Source organism: Bos mutus, chromosome 24 (assembly GCF_027580195.1).
Source record: "Bos mutus isolate GX-2022 chromosome 24, NWIPB_WYAK_1.1, whole genome shotgun sequence".
In the NCBI taxonomy this organism is placed as follows: domain Eukaryota; kingdom Metazoa; phylum Chordata; class Mammalia; order Artiodactyla; family Bovidae; genus Bos; species Bos mutus.
This window is the reverse complement of record NC_091640.1, coordinates 57,273,057-57,298,729: the sequence shown is the minus strand read 5'-3', so window position 1 is coordinate 57,298,729 and position 25,673 is coordinate 57,273,057. Positions and strand designations below refer to the sequence as shown.

Here is a 25,673-nt window from a genome sequence, read left to right as displayed (position 1 = left end):
GAGAAAACCTGTCCCAGCAGCCAGGACATCCGCAGACGACAGCTGGGGCTTTAATAAGTCAGCACCACCTGCCACCTTAAAAACCATGCAGTCAGGACATCCCTGGCAGTCCAGTGGCTACCACTCTGCACGTCCACCCAAGGGGGCATGGCTTCCATCCCTGGTTGGGGACCTAAAGATCCCACATGCCATGTGGCATGGCAAAAAAATACAAAAAAAATTTAAATCAGGAAGTTAATTTGAAGACTCCTGAGAGTCCCTTGGACTGCAAGGAGATCAAACCAGTCCATCCTAAAGGAAATCAACCCTGAATACTCATTGGAAGGATAGATGCTGAAGCTCCAATACTTTGGCCACCTGATGCAAAGAACCAACTCATTGGAAAAGACCCTGCTGTTGGGAAAGACTGAAGGCAAAAGGAGAAGCGGGCAGCAGAGGATGCGATGGTTAGACAGCATCTCCAACTCAATGGACATGAATTTGAGCAGACCCCAGGAGATAGTGAAGGACAGGGGAGCCTGGCATGCTACAGTCCATGGGGTTGCAAAGAGTCAGACATAACTTAGTGACTGAACAAAAGTCTCAATTGAATTAGGTCGGGAATCGGATCTGTAATGAACCTGTGTGTTGGTTACAGTGAGAGTTATGGTGATTTATGCACTATAAACATGCTCATTCCTCCTTTAATGTTTGGATATATTTTAAGAAACATTATAATAAAAATAATTTAAGTCAACCCATGAAATCCTCACTGATGTTCTCTCTCTCAGGAGTGTGTACTTTATTCAGGCCTAAAAAAAAGAAAAAAACACTATATAATTTTTGCCTGCTGTCTTCCCACTGCAGAAAAGGAAACCCATGATTAACTGTCCTGCCTAAGGCAAGCAATATTAGAATAAGGTATTCCTCATCAGGAAATTTTGAAACAGGAAAAAACCACCTAAGCCAAATCAGGTAAGCAATGAGTAACAGTAACATTAATATCGGAGAAGGCAATGGCACTCCAGTACTCTTGCCTAGAAAATCCCATGGACGGAGGAGCCTGGTAGGCTGCAGTCCATGGGGTCGCTAAGAGTCAGACACGACTGAGCAACTTCACTTTCCACTTTCATGCATTGGAGAAGGAAATGGCAACCCACTCCAGTATTCTTGCCTGGAGAATCCCAGGACAGGTGGGCTGCAGTCCACTGAAGGAGTGGACACGACTGAAGGACAGACTGAGTGACAGCAGCAGCAACATTAATATAGTGAAATATAAGTGAAAGAGGTGAGTGAAAAAGCTGGCTTAAAACTCAACATTCAAAAAACTAAGATCATGGCATCCAGTCCCATCACTTCATGACAAATAGATGGGGAAACAATGGAAACAGTGAGAGACTTTTATTTGGCAGGGGTGGGGCTCCAAACTCACTGCAGATGGTGCCTGCAGCCATGAAATTAAAAGACACTTGGCTCCTTGGAAGAAAAGCTACGAGCAACCTAGACAGCATATAAAAAGCAGAGACATTACTTTACCAACAAACGTCCGTCTAGTCAAAGCTACCGTTGGTTTTCCAGTAGTCATGTATGGATGTGAGAGTTGGGCAATAAAAAAAGCTGAGTGCTGAAGAATTGATGCTTTTGAACTGTGGTGTTGGAGAAGACTCTTGAGAGTCCCTTGGACTGCAAGGAGATCCAACCAGTCCATCCTAAAGGAAATCAGTCCTGAATATTCATTGGAAAGGCTGATGTTAAAAGCTGAAATTCCAATACTTTGGCCACCTGATGCGAAGAACTGACTCCTTGGAAAAGACCCTGATGCTGGGAACGATTGAAGGCGGGAGGAGAAGGGGATGACAGAGGATGAGATGGTTGGATGGCATCACCAACTCGATAGACATGAGTTTGAGTAAGCTCTGGGATTTGGTGATGGACAGGGAAACTTGGCATTCTGCAGTCCACGGGGTCTCAAAGAGACACTACTGAGCGACTGATGATATTTTTGTGATTATTCTTCAATACTGGACTTAATTTAGAAGTGCTCTTTTCATTGATTACCCCCTGCCATTTCTCTGTCAAAATGTCCTATGACTACTTCTGTATTATAGGAATGAATCTACACAAGGAGTCTGAAAAGGAAACACCACATTCAAGTTCAGTGTTGTATGCAGTATAATCCAGGCCAGCAACCAGCACACTGTAGAGTTGAAGTCCTCCTTTTCCTCCATTTTTTTTTTTTCTGATTTTCTATGTATACATGAACTCTCCTAACAGAAAGCTAAAGATCCTGCTGTTGGCTCACCAAACTCCTAAGCGGTTCCTTTCCAGCAGCACTGGCATCAGAGTGGAAGGTGCAGCAAACAGGTATCACCCAGAGAAGCACTGCCCGGATGCGGGAGCCCCAGCATCTTTCAGGACAACAGCTCCGAGGGATACAGGACAGAAACTGCACACTGACCGGATGGGCCCGGCAGCTCAGGCGCTGGGTGCTATGAGGCCGGACACAATTATTAACAGGATTGGGGTCCACATGGAGGAATCAGGCCCACACACACCTATCTCGGGCTCAGTAGGGCAGCCTCATTCAGCTCACCACCCAAAGACCTTAAAATGCACAACCATGAAAAGCCCAATGACCTGGCGTTAGACAGTTTGACTGCGAAAACTCTGTCCCTGGGGCTCTATCATCCCAGGCCACCAAGGACGGCTGCCGGGAAACCAGAGAGCCACCACTAAAAAGAGGACAGATATCGAAGCGCCACACTTTCTTGAACTACAGAAAGCCCTCTAGTCAGTTCAGACCACACTAAAACTGACTTGATTCTCAGAAGGCCTCCTTACCTCTAGCAAATCAAGGTGTTTTTAATAGTTCTACTACCTCTAAACCCAAAGTGGTCATGAATGACCCTCCCAACCCCTCCTCCAAGGGATACTCCATAATTAAATCACTGGAAAGCTGCAATAGTTAATATGCACAGGGAAGAAATAGGAATTTATAAATAAATGGGAAGTTATCATTTTTCCATCTTACCTGAACTTAACAGCAGTGTTTTTAAAACGCAAAGATGGTGCATGTGAATATGTGCAGGAGAAAAGCCGACATCCAGACAGTAACTCCTGTGAACTCCCTGCTGTAAGACCTTCGGGACTGGAAAATTCGATCCTATGCAGAGCTGAGTATAAATAACCACCTTCCTTCCTGCCTGCTCCAGTCTGGAGCCAGCACGACAGAAAAAAGGAGCCCCACAATGCAACGTGCCTCTTCCTCTGCAGCCTTGCGAGGAGCAAAACCGCAGGCGAACTGAAAAGGGCACATCTCCGCCGGGACGCCGGAGGCCCGGGTTCAAGTTCCGACTCTGGCCCTCACCAGGCCCTGGGGCTTTGGTCAAGCCACCTACACTTGCTAAGCTTTGCTTTTCTCGTCTGAGAAACGTGAAAAAGAGTATTTAAGAACCCCACGTGTTTGGTGGACGGATTAAATTAGATAATCGTGTAAAACTGGTGCACACTAGAGCAGGGTTTCTGCAACCTGGCACTACTGGCGCTGGGGCCTGCTAGGTTTTTACCGTGGGGGCCTTCCTGTGCTTTGTAGGATGTTTAGCATCATCCCTGGCCTTACGCATGGACGCCAGGAGCATCTCCCAAGTTTTAACCACCAAAAGCCTCTCCAGGTACTGCCAAAGGTTCTGGGGGGTCAGGGGGCTTACCACCCAGTTTAAAACCACTGTACCTGGTATTTAGTAAATAATTTAAAAAAGAGTTTCTCCTCCCATCCAGTAGTCACCTGAAGCAAACCTGGAGGGGTGGGGTGGTGATGGTTATTCTAGAGTCTCCCCTTTTTCTAGTCCAAATGGTCAGTAGCCACATCCAGCGCCATCTGCCTTCCACGTGCCTGTGGCATTTACTCTCTGCCTCCTGCACCCCCACGTGGTCAGTCCCACGGCCACGGCCACCGGCTCTGCCCAGCCAGCTACGGGACCGCCCACCGTGGTCCACCTCCTGTCCGTTTTCTGCCGGCTGCGAGGTGAGCATGAGCAAAGCACAGCTCTACACAAGCTCTCACAGTGCCTCAGGATAAAGTCCCGGTTCCCTGACAAGGTCCCCAAGGCTGTTCACAGATAACCACCTCCTCCGGTGACTCTGGCCACTCGGGCCTCAGGGGTGGCCCCTCTCCACTCCCTGGAGACCTGCCCTGAGACACCCCCCAGGTGCTGGTCCCACCCACAGGCTCTGGAGCCCGAATGCCTCGGTTCAAGTCCTGGCTCTGCCGCTTCCTAGCTCTGTGGCCCTCCAGCAAGTTAGCCAACCTCTTTGTGCCTCAGTTTGCCCACCTGTGAGATGGCGATAAAGTACCCACCTCCAGGACCTCCCTGGTGGTCCAGTGGCTAGGATTCTGCACTCTCAATGTAGGGGGCCCAAGTTCAAACCCTGGTCAGGGAACTAGATCCCACATGCCACACCTAAGAGCCGCATGGCCAAATAAATAAGTAAATATAAAAAAAAAAAAGAATTTACAAAATACCCACCTTCAAGAGCTGTTGTGAAGAGTCTGCAAGTTAGTTTTTGTCAGATATACGCATCAGCACCCAGCACAGGGAAAGTTCCCAACTTTTAACTACTGGCTTATTTTAATCTAAAACTCAGCTTAGATGTCACTGTTCAAAACCTACACCAGTTTTTCCACCCACCTTCATAGCCCAGACTCAACTGCCCTCCTACACAGTTACCGCTACTACCGCACTGACCACAAGGGGCTGCTGTTCACGTGCTTGTCTCAAGTAGATCAGACCCTCCCTCGGAGTGGGGGCTGTGTGTCACTGACCATCTCAGTCCCCAGCACAACATCAGGTCTCGTGCGTGTCCGCTCCATGCAAGCCAGAACCTCAGACTGGACAATCTCATCAGATCAGCCAGTCTAAAAAACAAAACACTTATTTGTTCATGCCATACAGACCTCCCCTCCTTTTTCCTAGTCTATACCATTACTTCAGATTTTCTTCTTAACTATCCTCCTTCCCTAAAATTCCAAGTGAAAAGATCTCCTGCTTCTCCAAACCCCCTCAAAATACAAATACACTCCAAAGAAGAAGGGCACTTTGGATTATTTTACACTGGTTTTTACTTTCCACAGATGTCTTAAAGGCCAAAGGAATCCTTGAAACTGCCATTGCCCAGACCAGAATATCTGCTTGAAACCGTCACTTTGCAGAATTAAGGTCACCTGGCAAAGAAGCACAATGTCCTTGTTGCCCAGGTATTAAAATCACCACAAGACTGGGAAACTGAGATAAAGCAGGAGTTTGGGATTAACATACACACATTACTAGATGTAAAACAGATAAACAACAAAGACCTACTGTATAGCATAAGGAACTATGCTCAATACCTTGTAATAAACTATAACTGAAAAAAATCTGAAAGTATATATACATACATATATATGTATGTATCACTAAATCACTTTTGATGTACACTTGAAACTAACAATATTGTAAATTAACTATACTTCAATTTTTTTTTTGGCTGCACCCCAGGACTTGTGGCATATGCAATCTTAGTTCCTCAACCAGGGACTAGACCCAGGCATTCAGCTGTGAGAGTGTGGAATCCTGACCACTGGACCGCCAGGGAACTTCCTATACTTCAATTTAATTATTAAAAAAACAAACAAAAAAAGATTTGGAACCTGGGAAGTCCCTCCTCCCTGGAGCAACAGGATATTACCAACATTGGGACTTACCAACCCACCTCATCCCATTCATCAAATTGTCCATTACAGGTCACTCCTGCCCCTTCCTGCAATTATTAATCTTTTTGTGTCCTAAGACCAGCCTCACTCTAACAAGACAAGTGCTTGTTATGAAAGAACAATATACAAAATCTAAGACTATACAAGGGCTTCGGTGGAGAAATAAGGTCTGAGAATCCAAAAACGTGAACTGTGAACTCATCAGAACAGTACTTCTCAAGCTTGATGTTTAGTTCAAAAGGTAAAACATTCTCAAAGCCCCTTTCTTTGCTGACTCAAATTCTTCAGTTGATATTTCATTTGTACAAGTGTAAAACTAGGTCTACACCCAATGATGCTCCTTGCCACCAAGCTGGCTCCTTGGAGTTCCACGCAGCTCTGCTACGTCATATTTGATGTCTCAACTCATGTCTCCAACACCTTTTCAACTGCAGACAGAAACTTCTGTTCACATCACCAGGCACACGATGATTTGGCCTTCTCTGGGCAGGAGGATATTGCTGGTGTACTGAGTCCATTCTGGTCTTATCCCCTTAGTGTGCGCGTTCTGAGTCCATTTTGGTCTTTTCCCCTTAGACTGCGTGCGTGCTCAGTCATGTCTGACTCTTTGTGACCCCATGGACTGCAGCACCCCCGGGTTCCTCTGCCCTTGGGATTTCCCAAGCAAGAATACTGGAGTAGGTTGCCATTTCTTTCTCCAAGGGATCTTCCTGACCCAGCAATCGAACTCTTGCCTCCTGCTTCTCCTACACTGGCAGGCAGATTCTTTGCCACTGAGTTACCAGGGAAGCCCGAGCAGGTATGTTACTCTTAACCTAATCAAAACACACCTTTGGATCTCCCCTTTTCCCTTATTATTAGGTAACTGACCACTTAACTGCTCACACCAAAACCCTGGGTGGTAACTCCATATACATCTATCAAGACCCAGGCACTTCCTCCAAAATACACACCAAACCCATCCACCTCACCACATGGCACCATGCCCTTCCTCACACCCCAGCCAACCATCACCTCCCGACCAACCAACCAGTACTGGAGTTTCCGGACTGGTCTCCCTGCTTTCTTTCATGTCCTTCCCACAACAATCCTTTCTCACTAGAGGCACTTCACAAATTAGATCCTGCTACTCCTCTGCTTAAAACCCTCCAATGGCTCCGCAACTCTGCTGAGAAAAACCCAGCCCCCCAAATCAGCCCCTGTAGCCTCTGTCCACACCCCCGCCCCACATGCCCCAGGCACCCTGCTTCTCTCTCTGCTCTTCAAGCCTCTGTATCTGCTATCCACTCACCCTGTTCCCCCAGGTCTGGAATATTCTGTCCACAAACCTCGAGTAGCCATCAACCCCTCACTCAGGTCTCCACTGAACCCCTGTCGTACTGTGGGTTCTTGGAGAGCATGGACCCCTCCACGGCACAGGGTAGGGGGGCACTCTGCCCCCCTCAAGGAGGTGAAATTTGCAAAAAGGCATCAGAGCTTCTCCCTCATGGCCACATGGCAGAGGCTCAGGCCACTCAGCCTCACTCCCCACCCAGGCTCTGACTCTGGGAGGAGAAACGCTGCACTTCCCAGCATCAGAAACCACTTCCTGTGTTTGGGGATTCCCACGCTCGAGTTCCGGGGCCGGCTGGGGCCATCCTCCACAATAGAAACCAAAAGTCTAAGAGGGAAGAAACAGACCCCCCAGCAGTGAGGCGGTGAGCCCAGTCAGAGGCTCCTGCTGGAGTTTTCCCGCCAGAGACACAAGGGAGAGTGGGCAGAAAAGAGGCAGTGGAGGGGGCCTGAGGCTGCTGTCCTTCCCAAGTGCGCCTGCAAGACTGGCTCTGGGCTGGCTTCTGGGAACTTGAATGCACACAGCTCTGTCCACTAACACAAATGTGCCCCCAACGGTGAAGGGTGCCCAGACTGACTGTGCCAACACCTGCCCTCCTCCCAGGAGCTAGAATTTTAGTAGGTAGTATGCACGGGGCAATGGCACCCCACTCCAGTACTCTTGGCTGGAAAATCCCATGGACGGAGGAGCCTGGTAGGCTGCAGTCCATGGGGTCGCTAAGAGTCAGATACGACTGAGCGACTTCACTTTCACTTTTCACTTTCATGCATTGGAGAAGGAAGTGGCAACCCACTCCAGTGTTCTTGCCTGGAGAATCCCAGGGACAGGGGAGCCTGGTGGGCTGCCATCTATGGGGTCGCACAGAGTCGGACACGACTGAAGTGACGTAGCAGTAGCAGTAGGCAGGGGCACTGACAATCCGTTCCCAACAAAAAGTTTGGGCGCTGACTGGGTCTCTAACAAACGCCCTGGGAGACAGCACCTCCTCCACGTGGTCCCAGCAGTGGCCAGAGGAATGGAGCACGCCCTGCCGACCCCCTGGAGGAGGCCTCCCGGAAGCTCCCCGCTGATCTCCGACGTCACTCCGGGCACCTCTACTCCTTTGTGATTTCGCTTTGCTATCCTTTTGCTGCAACCAACTCTAACTGTCAGTGGACCCACTTCCGGGTCTTGGGACTCCCTACGGAATCACTGAGCCTGACAGTGGCTGGGAGGACGCCCTCCACAAGTAGGAAACAGGAGGGCTGAGGCAGTTACAGCGAGAGGCCCGCCACGCGGCAGCCAAGTGGGACGGGGACAGTGTGGGAGGCGGCGTGCAGTGTCCAGGGTCCCTGGGGCCCTGTCAGATGCTCCCTGCGGGCTCTCTGGCTGCGATTCTGTGTGTCCAGCTTCCCTTTATCCTTGACCACTGCCCAGGCCTGACTCTCCAGCTTGACAGGTACTTCTGGGCTATGCAAAATGCCTTCAGTAAATCCCGTTCTGCTCAAATTCATCAGAGTGGGTCACTGTTGCTTGTAATCAAGCATCCCCAACTATCAGACATTTTGTGATACAAACTGCACTATAAACAAAATTGGAATGTCCAAAGAGGGCCAGGGCAGGTAGAGGGTCCTGCGAGTTCCACAATCCCAGTCCAGAGAAGGTTTTTCTGAGCAAAGTGAGTTCAAGTGCCCTGCTCTCTGTTACCCAAAGTTGGTGCCTCTTCATTCAAGACTATTTTTCAAATCACCTCGAGGCAGAAGCGATGGGATGAGCAGGGCATAGAGACCTGTCACTAAGACACAGAAATTCCCAAAGCATAGACTTCATCTGGGTAAGATCACTGGCTGTCATTTACCAGCCCGTGGAATCAACTAGAAGCAAAAAAAAAAAAAAAAAAAACTGGAATCTAAGTTTTCATGGGAGCAATTCTGCCAAGTATTCCACTCAACTGATACTAGCCTTCGGCTGTTGAACCCCCAGACATACCACTCTGAAGTCCCAAGCCCACACCCAAGCAGGGCCCCAGAGGAGGGGGCTCTGCTGGTTCCCATCCATCCAGGTACAGCTGCAGGACATAGGGGTCGAGGAAGACCCTCACGGGGACACACAACAGCAGAGCCAGAAGCGGCGGGACTGGCTGAGCAACGAAAGAGCTCCTTGCTACTCCTGCTCCACCAGCAACCATACCCTGAGATTCCTTATTTGCTCCCTCTCCAAATGAGAGGTTTATTGTAAAATCTTGTTCCTTCTTCGCTGCCGGAGGCTGGATAGATCTAGTGACCAACTACGTCAGAGTCACTAGACATAAAAAAAAACTTTCAGGTGGAGAGAAGTGGCAGGGTATCACCCAGAGATCTCTGCAACACTTAAATGAATATTTGGGCCGCCTCTCTGGGGAAAGGGAGCGTGCAATTCCATGAGGCCATGGACATTTCTGAAGGTGGATGATATCCAACAGGTGCACTGTGGGCCATCACGGCAAGGGCAGGACCAGTAAGACAATAAAGGTAATCCCACCCCCCTCCTTCCCACTGGCTGGCTGAGGGATGCTCAGATCTCAGCTTCTGTGGGCCAGAGAGACACAACGGGAGATTTCCTGGCTGATTATGGGAACGAGATTTTCTTAATCTTAAGCAGAAAGCCACAGGAGGTGATTATCTTCCCTCTGCAAGTAGAAAAAGAGAACAAAGCTCTAACTGCCACTGGCAGCCAACCTCAGACCAACAAATGCTGTGAACCCGGCCAGGCTGAGGACAGAGGAGCAGTGAAAAACAGACTTGATTCCCTGACGACGCCACTGAGCCGGCACGCGTCCTTCGGTCCAGGTGGGAGCTTCTTAACAGACACATCATAACTGAACAAGAGAGATTAAGGCTGCAGTTGCCGTGACAACCACCAAGAATCTACTATCACACACAAGGTTGGCCAACTTTGACTTTGGGGAGGATGAGGGATGCGGGGGAGATAAGCTAGTGAAGGACCTACTACCACACGAAACACACTTATCAACTGGAAGACACATCCTTATTTCACAAATACTAAAGGCCGAATGGGGAGGGGGGATAAAGACACGTCCCAGGTTTGCTGTTACATGGCATTGACCAACCCCGTCCTTCTGTTCGGGAAGGAACCACCATGAAACATACCCTGGGAAGCACTGAGACTTGAGGGACGTTACTCAGCCTGAAGGCAAACAGAGAAGAGCTTCCGGCCACTCTATTATTTTTGCCTAAGACTATGGCTATGTGTAGTTATCACTTTGATATCTAAACACTCAATTTAGATAACACCTCAATGCGGCAATAACATAACGACAAAACCTCTCACTCAAAACCCAAGAAAACAAAATAGAAACAAATTTGAGTTTGATCACAGGCCACACTTTTCATAGTGCACACAGGAGAAAGTTAGAACACTACTAAAGATTCAGACGACTTCTGAGCAACCACAAGACCCTGAAGGATGAAAATGCAAGCCGTACACGTCCATAGTAGAGAAACTGAAACACCTGGTTTGCAAACTGCTGGGTGAAAAAAAGAATCGGATGCAACATCCACTTTTTCTGAAAAAATAACCAACCTTCTACCTCTCCCCTCCGCTTCCCACCATGCGAGGCTCCTAGGAGGCACCGCTGGCAGTGCAATGACCTCAATGTCCTCGGATCCAAAGCACAAAGGGGGCTGCTGACAGAGCATGCCCGACCCAGGAAACACTGCCCAGCTGCCCAAAGCTCGAAGTATCTACATCAGACAGTATCCATCTACCCAAAGCTTGAGGTATCTACATTTGGGAGGTTTCATTTCATTTTCATTTTCATTTTCAGACTCACTCTTACATTAAAGTGGGGGAAGAAAAGTTCGTAGTAGAAATACACAAAACAGTTAGCAAGTAAAGAAATAAAACCCAAAGTAACGGCAATCCCTTTGCCCAAAGATAACTGCCATCACTATCACAGGTTGGTTACATTCCTGGTCATGTTTCCTCTGCATAAACACTTTAAACCACAATAGGATTCTACTGTTGTGAAAAAACAGCACACCCACTGTTCTGTAACCTACTTTTTCCACTTATTATATTACTGACATCTCCATGTTATTAAACACTCTTCGGTCTCTCCCCACCCCTCTGCCACCCTCGTGGCTGCACAATAAATAACATTCTCCATCTCATTTCTCCCAGCAGAGAAGGAAAAGCTTTTAGCTCCAGCTTAAATGTTCTCTTTTGCTAATAACATGCAGACAATTAAGACCCCTATTTCAAAGGCAGGCAGCACAGCCCATATCAACTTCTTAATTATCAGCATAAACATACTGCAGAACGCACAGAGTTCAGCTCCCTCTGGGTTATAGCTCCATCCAAGAACCACGTTCATTTATCCTCAGGAGTTAACAGGCAAGGAGGAGACACAGCCAGTTCAAAGTTTAAAAACCACCTGACTGACTGTAATGACAGCCGCCTCCAATAATCACACACAGCATACAAAGCACAAAAAGAATTAGAAGAAACTATAAAAGGAAGCAAACTGATTCTCAGTTTTGCCTAAAATAAAGAAAAGAAACCCACACTCCTTCCCGTTTCCAAACCAAACTGCCTAAGTTGAAGCTGGCGCTCTGATGACACCCGAAGATAAAACCACTGATGAACTGAGAGAGAAAAAATGGAGGCTTAGAAAAAGCACACGATTCTTAACAGATTCCCATTCTGGAGCTGAAGGTAGCTGGGAGAGTCGTAAGCACACAGAGCTTTGAATTTAGCGGGATGCACACACACCCACTTTGTGAGTGCTCACAAAGCACAAGAAGTCTCTAAGCAGTGTAGGCTTGCTTTCATTTTTCTGGGAAAACCGAAGTGTCTTCCAGCACTAAAAAAAAACAAAACCTAATACATGTAAATAAACTAACACTTTCGATGCAAACATCTCCAGCTAAACAACAGGAAAAGTTAGTAGAGAGTTTGTCTTCTGCTATGTTACCTGGCGGGGGGACTTCCCTGGTGGCTCAGCTGGTAAAGAATCCACCCGCAATGCAGGAGACCTGGGTTCCATCCCTGGGTTGGGAAGATCCCCTGGAGAAGGGAAAGGCTACCCGCTCCAGTCTTCTGGCCTGGAGAATCCCATGGACTGTAGGGGTCGCAAAAGGGTTGGATACGACTGAGCGACTTTCACTCACTCACAGGTTACCTGCCCCGGAGTCCCCGAATTGATGACATCTAATGTGGTGACCAAATGTGCACTGGAAGCACAGATCACAAAGAAACAGTTTAACTCTGAAGCTTAAAACGTTAAAACAGATGTTCACCTGGGGCAACTGAGTGACCTCTGGCCAGGTGGGAGCGCACTGTCCATCTTTTCTCACTGCGGCCACCTCATCACCACAGCAACCCACAAGGGCACGTCCAGCCTCATGAGATGCTTTAAAAGACCCAAGGCGCGACCCAGAACGGCACCTGAGGAGGCCGGGAAGAGCCGTGCCTCGAATGAGGCTGAACAGGGAAGTAAAATTAAACCATGGGAACTGGATGAACAGAGGCGAGACCAAGAATCAGAGGCGCACACACACACACACACACAAAAGATTCACCAGAGGCACATCTCAGGCCTTTGTGGCTGTTCCACAGGATCCCCTCCTGAGTCTGCTCCCTCAGTCCGCAGGGACCGAGTCACACAGAAGATGGAACGCATCGTCTCCACCTGGAAGGCAGGAGTGACCACGGAGGTGACCTGAGCAACTCAAGGATCCACCAAAACTTCACAGCAGGGTATCTTTGGTGGTGGTTGTTTAATCGCTTAAGTCTGACTCTTTGCGACCCCATGGCCTGCAGCATGCCAGGCTCCCCTGTCCTTCACCATCCTCTGGAGTTTGCTCACTGAGTCGGTGATGCCATCCAACCATCTCATCCTCTGCGGCCCCCTTTTCCTTTAGCCTTCAACCTTTCCCAGCATCAGGGTCTTTTCCAAAGGAAGAACAGTGTATCTGGGAAGCCCTGAGGAGTCCCAGGAGATGGGCCATGACCCTAACCAGGAATGGGACTGTTCCCTGGGCAAGTTCATTTCGTTCTTGGGGCCACCCACCCTACAAACCCGGCCAAGGTCCTTCTGCGTAGGATAGACCTCACATCACGTGCAGCATTTTACACTAAGTCACCTTTGAATGGCCCTTTCTTCCTAGTGAGCAGGAGGCATAAAAAGAATACGAAGCCTCTCGCTGGATGCTTGCCTGCCTGCCAAGAAGACACCAAGCAGTGAGTCTGACGACAGCAAGGGAATCTGATACCCTCGCCATTAAACTCGGCCAGTTCTGAATCCATATGGGATTCTGAAATTAGGGACAAAAAGTCGACTAAAGTGTCAAATTTAAATTTGTTACCCCCAAAAAAAAAAATAAATTTGTTACCCCAGACTCGTTTATGTAATATGGCTTTTCTCACCTAAAACTATTAAAATAAAGTTAGCATTCAGGCCACATGGGTTCAGAACAAAGTCTTATGATTATAATGATATCTTACATTTTCATGAAATAAATGTCCCAGATCCTGACTCACTGCTTTTCTCTCTGCTAGAACCTGAGCCTCCTTCTTGCCTCAGGAACCAAGAATATCTCCAGCAAATCAATACTCAGGAGTCGTGACGATTATCAATTCCTTCTCAAAGTCAGTGATGGCCATTATGGAATGGTCTGTGCAACTCAGATGGAATTATTCAGAAGTCCTTATGCACCCAAGAAGAAAGGATGTGAGGCTGGCTCGAAAAAGATCTTTCCTGTGCAATTCGTATGTTGTGGGGGCTTTTCCCCAAATCCAAACGCCTGCGCTTCCCTCAAATGTTGATATGTTCTGGGTAAAAGGAACCTTGAAAAGTCTAGAAAACAGATGATTCCTGATACTGCCCACAGTGAGAAACATCACTTTGTTTTTAGTAAAGAACTGATCTTTTTGGGAAAACACTGTTTCCTAAACCTAGGTTCTTTATCCTCATCTCTAAATTATCCTCCCATCTCTATGTTCCACCAACAAACAACTCCCAAGCCAACAGTAATACCATTAAACAGAAACAGTACAAATATTGCCACCTATAGTTGGAAAACGAAATACATTTGCTTATACTGTGACCTGGAAGAGAAACAGTATACAAACAGAACGTAACACTGTCACACTTCTCACGCCCTGCGCTAATTCTACAACTCTAACACTTATCATTATTATACGATTGATTCATTATTTTAATCCTCTTTTATACAGACTGTCAAAAGACTGTGTAGTCTGCTTTGTTACCAATTCACAAATGTATGAGTAAAACAGAATCACTTAAGCAAAGACCTATTGCATCAAAAAGTCTAAAAACTCAAATTAGGGTCTCTCTTGGTTGCTGCTACTTGTCTAGGACCCAAAATTTAAGAGCAGCAGTAAAGCTGGCTTAAACGTCTTAACTCAAAATTAGAAATTTAATATGATCTCAATCTACCACAGAGGAATTAATTTGTTTCTTCCATAAGTCACATAGTACCATGTTTTTGCTGCTGCTGCTGCTAAGTCGCTTCAGTCGTGTCGGAGTCTGTGCAACCCCATAGACGGCAGCCCACCAGACTCTCCCCGTCCCTGGGATTCTCCAGGCAAGAACACTGGAGTGGGTTGCCATTTCCTTCTCCAATGGGTGAAAGTGAAGTCGCTCAGTGTCCGACCCTTCGTGACCCCATGGACTGCAGCCTACCAGGCTCCTCCGTCCATGGGATTTTCCAGGCTAGAGTACTGGAGTGGGGTGCCATTTTACCGTGATATAAATAACTGCATAACACATAAAGGTTATTAATTAGCAATGAACAAGAAGGTTCTTCCCTTCGGGGGCATGCAGAAGCAGTTTAGCAGGAACTCAAAAGAACTGCTGTGATACAGTTCTAAAACCATTCTTAACATCAAGGATTTCTTCCTTGAGATATTTCATATTTTTCCTGAGGTGTATCAAACATATTGATGCTCCCAGAATCCCCAAACAGCTTTCCAAGGAAGGTTCCTGGGGATGTAGGCACTCACTGCACTGAAAACAAAGATGCTGGGCCCCGTTCAACCACTTCCTTTAAGTTGCATCCTGGGAATTTCCTGGTGGTCCAGTAACTAGGATCCAAGCTTCCACTGCAGGGGACACACGTTCGACCCACGGTCGGGGAACTAAGATTCGGCAAGCCATGTAGCAAGGCCAAAAATACATAATCAAATTTTAAAATAAAATTAAATTTGCATTCTGCATGGAAAAGAAATTGCAATCATCTGAGGACTCTCATTTACCCCTTTATGCTTTTGACCAAAAAAAGTTATTCCTTAAGGACACTACTTTTCAGTGATGACATAATAAACATTCAAGAAAACTAAAACAGAATATACATTAAAATGTCAATTGCTTGCAAATTCTACAGACTCCTGGAAGCAAAGAAAAACCTACAGAGAGAATTTAAAACAATGCGTTATATTGAACAAAAATATATTATATATCATATATATAATATTTATTTAATAATATATTAAAGAATATATATTTATTTAATATTATATTTAATTTTATATATATTTTCAAATTGCTTTCAAATGTCACCACAAAACCCATTCTTTTTTAAGGTTTCTTTCTCAAATGTCAGCGGTAAGGACACAGGTGTACACGGGATCGCCCGTGTCCTGGGCAGAGAGCTCGCTGACCAGCAGGGCTAGGCCTGACTCGGGCACTTGGAGTTGGAGGAAAGGGCAAGGCTCACGTTCCCGGGGACCCAGCCTCTCACAGCGCCCTTCAGACCCAGACAGTATACCCAAACTGACCTCTGAAAGCAGTCCTGTGCCCGTTTCTGCACAGCTGCAAAGATGGCCTGTGTGGTCTGCCAGCAGTCTCGTGAAAACACACGTGGACCACCCTCTGTCGATTAACAGTTCTTAATTACTCACACTTGGCTAGGTCAGGTGGCCCAGGCTGCCCGTTTCTCCTCTGCTAATGCCCACTTGAGAGCCTTCCTCTGGGTCCAACGCTTTTCTCAAAGAAGAGCAAAAATTTAACTAGCAGTTGACTTAAAATTGTTCACAGATTGAAGGGGGACGGGGGAGGGCAGGGCAGGGGCGGTGAATGTTGAAATTGATGATCCAGGGTTATCCCAGGCTTCCAACTAGAGTAATTCAGGAACTCTAAAACACCCTTGTTTTCATATTTCACACCTCTAAAATAATGTTGCTTCATGAAATCAACAGTATATCACAGCTTGAAAGCAATTTTCTTTTTGTAGTGGTGCATGAAATAGCAGTACGTCTTAAAACTGATAGCACCTTGGAGTAAAGACCAGACAATATCCATGTCAAAGGTCAAGCTTATACCTCGTGAAGCGGGTAATACACAGATGAGCAAGATGACTAAGCCAACAGGGAGCAGAGGAGACCGTGGCAACTACACCACAGCTGCCATGATCCTAAGAGCCACAACTCAGATCCACGAACTGCCGCCGGGTGAGAATGTGGCTCCAGTGAGTCAGAGTTTTACCATTCCCATGAAAATTCCCGGGCTTTAAAACACGACACAGACAACACTAAGCAGGGTCCCTGGACAATTTTGACCTGGAAGCCATCAGTTTACAACCCTTGACATTTATGTCTATCTTGCTGCTAAGTCAGTTCAGTCGTGTCCGACTCTGTGCGACCCCATAGACGGCAGCCCACCAGGCTCCCCCGTCCCTGGGATTCTCCAGGCAAGAACACTGGAGTGGGTTGCCATTTCCTTCTCCAATGCATGAAAGTGAAAAGTGAAAGTGAACTCGCTCAGTCGTGTCCGACCCTCAGCGACCCCATGGACTGCAGCCCTCCAGGCTCCTCCGTCCATGGGATTTTCCAGGCAAGAGTACTGGAGTGGGGTATCATTGTCTTCTCCGTATGTCTATCTTACTTTATCCTAAATAATTTAGCTCTGAAGACTTTTCAGGATACTTGGAAGAGAGGGAGCATGTTAAAAATGAGGGTCGTAGACTCAAACTAGGTTCAAATCCTGGCTCTACAACTTATTCTCTGTGAGTCCTTATGCAGGTCACTTCACCTCTCTGAGCCTCCACTCCTCAACTGTAAATCACAGCAGACCTCACTGGGTTTTTATGAGGACTAAATGAGACAGTAAGCATATAAAGGCCTAAAACACAGTGCCACAGAGAATATCCTTGTTTGTATGAAATAAAGAGGGAAGGCAACGTACGATCCCATGTCAGGCTGGCTTTCATCTCTATGCCGTCTGCCTCATTCTAACCATCAAAAAAAAATTTAATGCCATACCTAAGGAAAAAGCTATCAAACTTTCACTCAGCAGAAAATCCCATAAATAAAGGATACATTTTTATGTTGTAATAAAATATTCCAGAAGGTTAACAGCAATATTCACGAGTAGACTGTGCCAAAATGTGCTGCAGCTTGCCAAAAAATAAACAAAAACAAAAAGCAAAAACAAAAAACCACCAAGGAACTAAGCCAAATGCAGAAACTAGTCCAAACTGTTCTGACTCCAAACCAAATCTGATGCTGGGCCCTGAGTCAGAAATTTGGTGAATTTGCTAACCCCTCCAACACCAAAGTCCTTCATCTGATAGCAATTTCAAATTTGATTACCTAAATGGACCTAATTTGGATCTGGTGAATATGAACCATAATTTACCAGAGGAACCCTGGCCAGGAAGGCACAACAAAAAATAAACAGCACATGCGCTCACACAAGCAAAGCCCGCACTTAATCCCTTTCATTGGACAAGCTGGACAGACCTAGGAACAATGCCCTCTGTCTTGGCATCCCGCGGTTTTCTGGGTTAATGCAGTGCTTCATCACCAGCGCTACCTACAGCTAAAGCCTCTCCGTGGCAGGGCACAACTCAGTGCCCGCCAAACACACAATAATGCTTTTCATCAACCTCCAATGAACACACAAACATACGTCTATGAAATTTGCTAGGGACGAAGGCCTATTTTGCTAAGAGGTTTATCAGGTGACTCTTCCACCTGGCAATCAAAGTATCTTCCTGGGTGATGATGACCCACTGAAGGCCATATGAGCTGAAATGCATGCCTTTGGAAGACGTTTGTTCCACTGGGCTCTTAGATGCTCGAATCTTCCCCTTGTTTTCTAACACAGGCTAATTCAGGAAGACAAAGCAAGCTGTGCAAATTCAACCATTTCTTGTTAATATTCTACGAAGGCAATCCCTGATCTTCTGAAGGGTGACATGACAGCATGAAACCACCCATAAAAAGCAAATACGGCACACACGTGAAGTCATCAGAGCCACCCCTAGTAGGAGAAGCTGAAATGGCTGTGACCTGTCTTTTGGAATATAGTGTGTGTAGAACAAAACAGTACCAGCAACTTGGCCATCGCTCAATCAATCAATATAATGTCTCCATCACCTCCTGCTATTCCCCATACAGCCCCAAATCCCCCTCCAGCAACATGAAGGAGTGAATTCAGTCATACTATACACATACATACACACACACACACACACACACCTCGATTCTGTTTACATTCCATCCTTCAGTTTCACCCTAGACACCAGTCAAGATCACCAGAATTAACTCACCTAGATGAAAGTGGTGAGGTGCTCTGGGTCGATTCTGACACGAGCTGTAAATGCAGACAAAGCACAGACTACACTGACACGTGTGTGATTCATTTACCCACTTGCATTTCCCAAAATGCTCATTTAGAAAACATTTTTTTTTCCAGGATTTTAAGAGTAATCATGTAATTAAAAAAAAAAAAAAAAAGACCTAAGATGAGAGGCAGCCGTCTTTATCCCCCACAATACTTCCTGCCCCTTTGTTTGGGAATGTGTATCTCACCACCTTTCTAAAAGCTCACTGCCGGCCCTCTATTGCTGCTACTAATTAAATAGAGAAGTAGAGAATGAAAGAGAAAGCTCCTCAAAGAGAAAACCAGAGGAGAGGAGATCCCCCTGGGTAAATGAAACAAAGCTACTTTTCATCCATCCCCTCGGTTAACTGCACGGAAAGGGGGGGTATTTTACAAAAGTCCAGCATGGCAAAATGATCGGAAATGCCAATCACTTGCTTTGCGATCACTCTTTGATAAAATCAATACCACAGCAAGCATACCAAGCACCGTTAAAGGAGGGAGGGGTTGAAACGTACCCCCGACACTTTCCCCACCCTAAGACACCTATTCCATTACACACGGAACGCGCGCGCGCGCACACGTACACACACACACAACCAGGATAGGAAAGATGACGGGAGAGAAGCCATAACATTGTCGAGTCTCAGATAAGAGCCTCTCTATTAACCCCACCCCTATCACCAGAGAAAAAGGGGATCTCAGAAAAGAAAGGAGAGGGAAAAAAGAGAAACCCAGAAATCCTTGAATTTGCAGGCATTAACTTTTCATGAAATGCACAACCAGGATAGGAAATACCTCCCCGCTGAGTAATGCCTCATGGGTTGTAAATTCACCTCTCGAAAGGGGAGCCAGACCTGAGAGCGCACCGGCCAGATGGCCAACCCCTCCTACCTGCTCCATCCAGCCTGCCCGTCACGCCGCGCCGGCGACAGCCTCCCACCCCTCTTTTTGGCAGCGCAACACACCAATAAGGGCCGAGCCTGGCTGGTCGCGAGAGGGCTGGGCAGTGAGTTAGCAGGATCGCCTCAAAAGGGGGGAGTGGGAACCCGCGAGCAGAGACTGAGGGTAAAAAACAAAGCCCTTTCTAGGCAAGCCGACAGCCTCGGGGGCGTGGCTTACTTAATTGGCTTCATCAATAAAAAAAGATCAATGGAGCTTCCTCTTTCCACCCACCCCAGAGGTGCTGGATCCTAAGGAAGGGGGAAAAAAATGGCAGGGCTGCAAGCGTCCTCCAAGTTTCCAGCAGCACCTGCCACCATGCGGGATCTCCCCCTCCCATCCCAAAGACTCCGAAATGCACTCTCTCGGCTTCAGACTGTGCAAGACGGAGGGTGGGACACGCACGGCTCACAAGGTTTCACCCGCTCCCACCGTAACAAGCACACACACACGCAGCAGAGCACTTGCTGACACCATCATGAGAAAGTTCCAGGGGGGTAGACAATCCAGGTTTCCGCCGCGGCCCCGGGCTCCCCCGCGCGGCGCGGGTCTCTCCAAACGCGACACCCATCATGGACTCCAGGGCTGCAGGGGCGAGAGGCGGAAAGTTGCCCCACGGCCCCGGGAGACGCGGCACGGAGGACAGGGACCCGCGGGCGCAGAGCCGCACGCGCCCCCCTCGCACCCAAAGGCGGGGAGCGCCGAGGGAACCCCAGCTCGCGCCGCTTTATTTACCAACAGTGCGCTGCGCCGGGGGGAGGGGACGCCGGGCGGAAGATTGTGAGCACCCCGCCGGGATCCCTGCCCCCGGACGCGCCCGCCCTTGGGGTGCCCCAGCAGGCGCGCGGGTGGCGGGGGGGGAGACGACCGTCCAAGGGGGTCGTCCCAGTGCCCACCGCCGGCCGCCGCCGGGCGGGAACTCCCCGGGGAGTCCCGCGGGGAAGGGAGCGCCGCTCACCTCTTCTTCCGAAAGTCCGTAGACCGGCTCCCCGAGCCCGGTCGCCATGGAGCCGGCGCCCCGCGCGGGATCGGAGGCGCTCCCGGGAGGCTGGGCTGTGGCGCGTCTGGGCGGCCGGGTCTCCCCTCCTCCGCCGCCGCCTCAGGGGACTGCCGGCCCGGCGCCGCAGGTGAGGGGGCCCGAGCGCTCGCGCCTCGGCCGCTGCCTGCACCGCTTCCTCCCGGAAGGCTGCGGACCGTGCGCTCCCGAGAGCGCGCCGTGCAGCGGGCGGCGGCGGCGGCGCGGCGCCCCTGGGCTTCCCTCCTCCCGCGCGCCCGCCGCTCTCCGCCCCTCGCCCAGCCCGCTCCCCGGGCTCTGGAAGCCGGCGCGCCCGCCCCCGCGCCCGCTCCCTCCCGGCCCCCGCTCTCCCCGCCCCCTCCTCCGCCCCCTCCCGCCCCGGCGCCCGGAGGGGACCCTCCCCGCCTCCCCGGGGCGGGCATACGCGCCCCCCAAGCCAATCACAGGCCGGGCTGGGGGGCGGGCCGCGGGGCTGGCGGGGTTCGCCCCCCCACGCCCACCCCGGCTCCCCACTGGCGCCCCCGGCCGCGGGGCGGGTCTCCGAGGAGCGCGGGCGCTCGGCCCTGGGACCAGACCCACCCTCCTCTCCGCTTTGGGGGAGCGGGCGCGCTGGGCATTTGGGGGCGCTGGAGACATTTTCTACAAGAAAGTCCCATTTCTCTTCCCCGAGGTCTTTCTACGAAGAACCCTGGGCCCGCCGTGACTGTTAAAGGGGGTTGGGGGCGAGAAGATGGATGTTTCTGGACACCTTTAAATTCTTGGCAAACCCCGGCAAGCCCAACTTGGCGGCTTTGTGGGCGCCCCGGAGCCGGGCCGCGCGGCCGGGGAGAGGCTGCCCCGGCGTGGCCGCGAGTCGCCACTGCCTGCGTCAACCTTGCCTGGAACAAAACCGACCCGGCGCCCGCTCTGAGTACACGCCCACCCGCTAGAAAACCGACAGCGTGGCTCTTTGAGCCAAAGGCCACTCTTTTCGTGATCCGCAACGTGAAATCGCAGACTCAAGTTTAAGGTTATCCTCTGCAGAGGCAAGCTATTAAGACGTCGTATTAGCCACGGTGGGGTTCTTCCCACGTCCCGGCTACTGTTTCTCCAGCAAGCAGTTCATTTAATCCATCAGATGTATAGGAACGCCAGAGACTAAAGAGAGAAATTAGTCACTCGACTTTTTCAGGAAGCCTGTCCTTACATTTCGTGGTTAAGTACAGTTGTGGGTTCAGAAAGGAAACAAAAGTAGAACATGCTATTTGCCTTTGAAAAGAAAACATCAAAGTGCCCTCTTTGGTATTCACAGGGTGCCTTTAGGATTTTCATTCAAGTCAGTTGTTTCAGAAAGAAATCACGTGGTCCCAAAGCCTCCCTGCAACCGAGCCCGACTGCTGCTCCTGTTCTAAGTATCTAGCTCGTTTTCAAACGAAGGGAAACACCCGTCCTAATGGAAGCTTTCCTTTGCCTCCCGACAACATGGCTGTGGCTTAAAGTTGTGCGAACGCTGGATTTTCTTTCCAGACAAAGCCCCTTGGCGTCAACACCATGCTCAGAAGCCTTCTCCCCACATGTGAGCCAGTAAATCACAGGCCTGAGATGCCACAGAAGCCCAACCGAGAAAAAAAAAAAAAAAATCACATTTATGGAGGAACAGTTAAAAAGACCATTCTCTGTACCTTCTGTCCAGGCCAAAGTTTTTTGACCTTTTCAGATCTACATTATTTTTCTTTTCATAAAGATTTGCAAACACACACACACACACAGGCCCACACGGAATTCCCCACGTGCTCTTCAACAAGCCTGTGATTTCTACAGGAGTTAACGCTCCTTTATCCTTGCTAGCCAGGTCTTCGGCAAGTTTTGTACGGTTTTTTCTATGAGGGGAAAGGTAATCTTTTTTCAGATTTTAAATAGAAACTTGTAATTTCTAATTACACAGGACACCCTTCCCACACCTTGTATTGAAGTGGTAGTCGCGCAGTCGCCTCGGATGCTTTGCAACCCCGTGGACTGTAGCCCACCAGGCTCCTCTGTCCATGGGATTTCCCAGGCAAGAATACTGGAGCGGGCTGCCATCCCCTTCTCCAGGGGATCTTCCTGACCCAGGTATGGAACCCAGGTCTCCTGCGTTGTAGGCAGGCTCTTTACTGGCAGGCAGTGTACAGTTCTGGACTTTATCTCGAGGTGAGGCTCTATCATCTGGGAACTCCAGGGGTGTATCCTGCTTCCCCCCCCTGCCCTGTCTCCAGGGTTCTGTGCCCACGCCCCCACCACAGCAGTCTGCACCTGCCTGCACTCTGGGGTCACGTCCTGGGCTTTCCCTAAGGCATACTATGAGAAACTACAGCATGAAGCTTGCCTCACGTCATGTGCTGTAGAGGTGTTGATAAAATTGTGATCTTTACCATTTAGTGTTTCCTGTAAGAAGACTCAAACAAGATATTTATTTCAGACCTAGGAGGAAAAGCCTGGTTTCTTCCAAGGAACTGGTAAGCTTTTGCAGGATGGATGGAGACAAGAATTATTTCAACTATGTAGTTTTTCTAGTTACTTTGGCTACCAGGAAACTCAGGACTCATTTTATGGCCCTGAGTCATAAAGTGAAAGTCATTCAGTCATGTCCAACTCTTTGCGACCCCATGGACCATACAGTCCATGGAATTCTCCAGGCCAGAATACTGGAGTGAGCAGCCTTTCCCTTCTCCAGCGGATCTTTCCAACCCAGGAATCGAACTGGGGTCTCCTGCATTGCAGGGGGATTCTTTACTGAGGTATCAGGGAAGCCCTGAGCCATAAAAGAACGCCATAAAAAAACCAAAATTGATCCCTTGTGTAATTATGTACCAGCTTTTCCCCAATATAGTGGTTCACTACCCCGGATACACGTTGTCATCATCTGAGGAGCTTTAAAATGATCAAGAACCCAGTGACAGGCCTAAGGGGCTACAGTTTCACTGGTTCAGGGTAGGTGTACAGGCAGTGGTAGTTTCAGGAGCTTTCCAGGTGATGCTAATGTCCCCGTAAGGTTGAGAATGAGATGGTTGGATGGCATCACTGACTCAATGGACATGAGTTTGAGTAAACTCCAGGAGTTGGTGATGGACAGGGAGGCCTGCAGTCCATGGGGTCGCAAAGAGTCGGACACGACTGAGCGACTGAACTGAAGGTTGAGAATGGCAGCCCGGGCCAGTGGTTCCCAAACTTGGCTGCACATGTCTAAAACCACTGCTGTGTACCTTCCACGCCCATACACTCTGGTTTAGTAATGCGGGGGGTACTAAGTGTGCATCAGGAGTTTTAGAAGCTCCCAGGTGATTCTAATTAAGGCACAGCACCATCTAGAGATATCTGGCTTAGACTGATACTCTTTACCTGTTTTCCATGATCCTGATCTTTTCTTTTTCAGTTTAGAGAAAATTACATTTTTAAAAAACATACTTAAATCCTTTGTGGATGTAAACAAATGTACTTTGTGTGACTAGTATCATGGAGCAGTTTTACCCACCCCCTACCTCTCTGAAGTCTCAGATTAGCATCCAGCTTCTTGCAGGAGGGTAGTTCAGAGCACACAAACCTTAAGAGAAATTCGTCCAGAGTCTTTCCCGAAGTGAAACTGCCGTGCATTCTTCAATCGATTTCACGTCTACCCAACAATTATATGGCTTCCCTGGTGGCTCAGACGGCAAAGCGTCTGCCTGTAATGCAGGAGATCCGGGTTCGATCGCTGGGTCGGGAAGATCCCCTGGAGAAGGAAATGGCAACCCACTGCAGTACTCTTGCCTGAGAAATCCCATGGACAGAGGAGCGTGGTGGGTTATGGTTCATGGGGTCAAAAAGAGTCAGAAACAACTGAGCGACTTTATTTTCCACTTTCCAACAATTATATAGAAGCAAACTTGGAGATCCTTCTCTGAAATTTGTTTTATTTTGTTCCCTTCGGAGGCTGCCTTTAACATCTTAGATGTGATATTGTGGGTGTTTGGTGAATGCTCTTTACTTGGATCATCAGAAATGAAAAATTAGCAAGAACAATTTAAAGTACAAGGTACAATGGGTAGTCACAAATAGGGAACATTTTAATGCAAAGCCTCTTTACAAATCACCGAGTTGGCTTAGCAAGCTATGTATATCTCCATCAAGTCTGGGAAGTTCCCCAAGCTGGATAACACACAGTGTCACTTATCTGCATGTTTCAGGTAAATAACACTGCATTTCTTTTCTCTTCAATTTTTGGTATTTTGTCTTCTTTAAAAAGAAAACTCATGAAGCAGACATTTTGAAGATGGCCCTGTACCTGGAAAACCCGATGTCATCTTGGGACTTAACAATGTTCACTGACATATAGAGGAATCTCACAGATTTAAAGCTTTTAGGATTATATAATAAAACATGCTTCAAACTTTCTACAAATAGCTAGGCTTTTTAAGAAACACATTTTGAATACCTATATGTTATTCATTCTAGCACCCTAAAGATAATAAAATTTCTGCGGTAGAGGAACATAATTCCAATTTTCTCCAATCTGACAATATACCTGCTTTTTATCTGGCTTTTTCCGTGTATTAATATTTCTGAAATATTTGATTTGTTTCCACATTTTACTGTGTTTTTTTTTTACATTTTAATGCATGTTTTTTATTGAATTATGCTATTATTATTGTTACTTGTTTTTTTATGGTATTGTTTCCCTCTCCTAGTTGGGATGTTAATCACTACCTTTCTGTTCTTTTCCTGTTTACCTTGGACACCTTACATACATACCTTGCTTGGCAAGTCAAAAGCTAATATCTTAATCCCCTATCTGAACAATACAAAAACTTTAAGGCACTGCTTTTGATCATCAACTCTTTCCATGGTATTACTATCCAATTTTGTTCTGTTCATTTTTTTAACCACATTAGATATTTTTGTACACATTTTTTTTTAGCTTTACCACTATATTTTGTGGTTTTTTCACTTCTTAGACATTCCTCTGAGATTATTTTCTTCTTTAAGGATATCCTTTTAAATTCCTTTAGTAAAAGTCTCATCGGTGATAAACTTAGTTTCTGTTTATCTGAAA

General features: G+C 48.0%; 1 protein-coding gene and 1 non-coding gene across 4 annotated transcripts in view; one reads left to right on the top strand and one right to left on the bottom strand.

The window, feature by feature from the left end:
- NEDD4L (NEDD4 like E3 ubiquitin protein ligase) overlaps positions 1 to 20,916 on the bottom strand; it is a 380,166-nt gene extending 359,250 nt beyond the window's left edge. The window contains exon 1 of one of the 3 annotated variants that reach the window (XM_070361948.1): positions 20,570 to 20,916. In XM_070361948.1, coding sequence (XP_070218049.1) covers positions 20,570 to 20,617 — 48 coding nt within the window. In that variant the 5' untranslated portion in view covers positions 20,618 to 20,916. The remainder of the gene's footprint in view (positions 1 to 20,569) is intronic. The other 2 variants (XM_070361949.1, XM_070361951.1) reach the window with 2 other exon arrangements.
- TRNAE-CUC (transfer RNA glutamic acid (anticodon CUC)) lies at positions 4,347 to 4,419 on the top strand. The gene has a single exon. It is a non-coding gene; the product is annotated as a tRNA-Glu (tRNA).
- Positions 20,917 to 25,673: the final 4,757 nt, after the last annotated feature.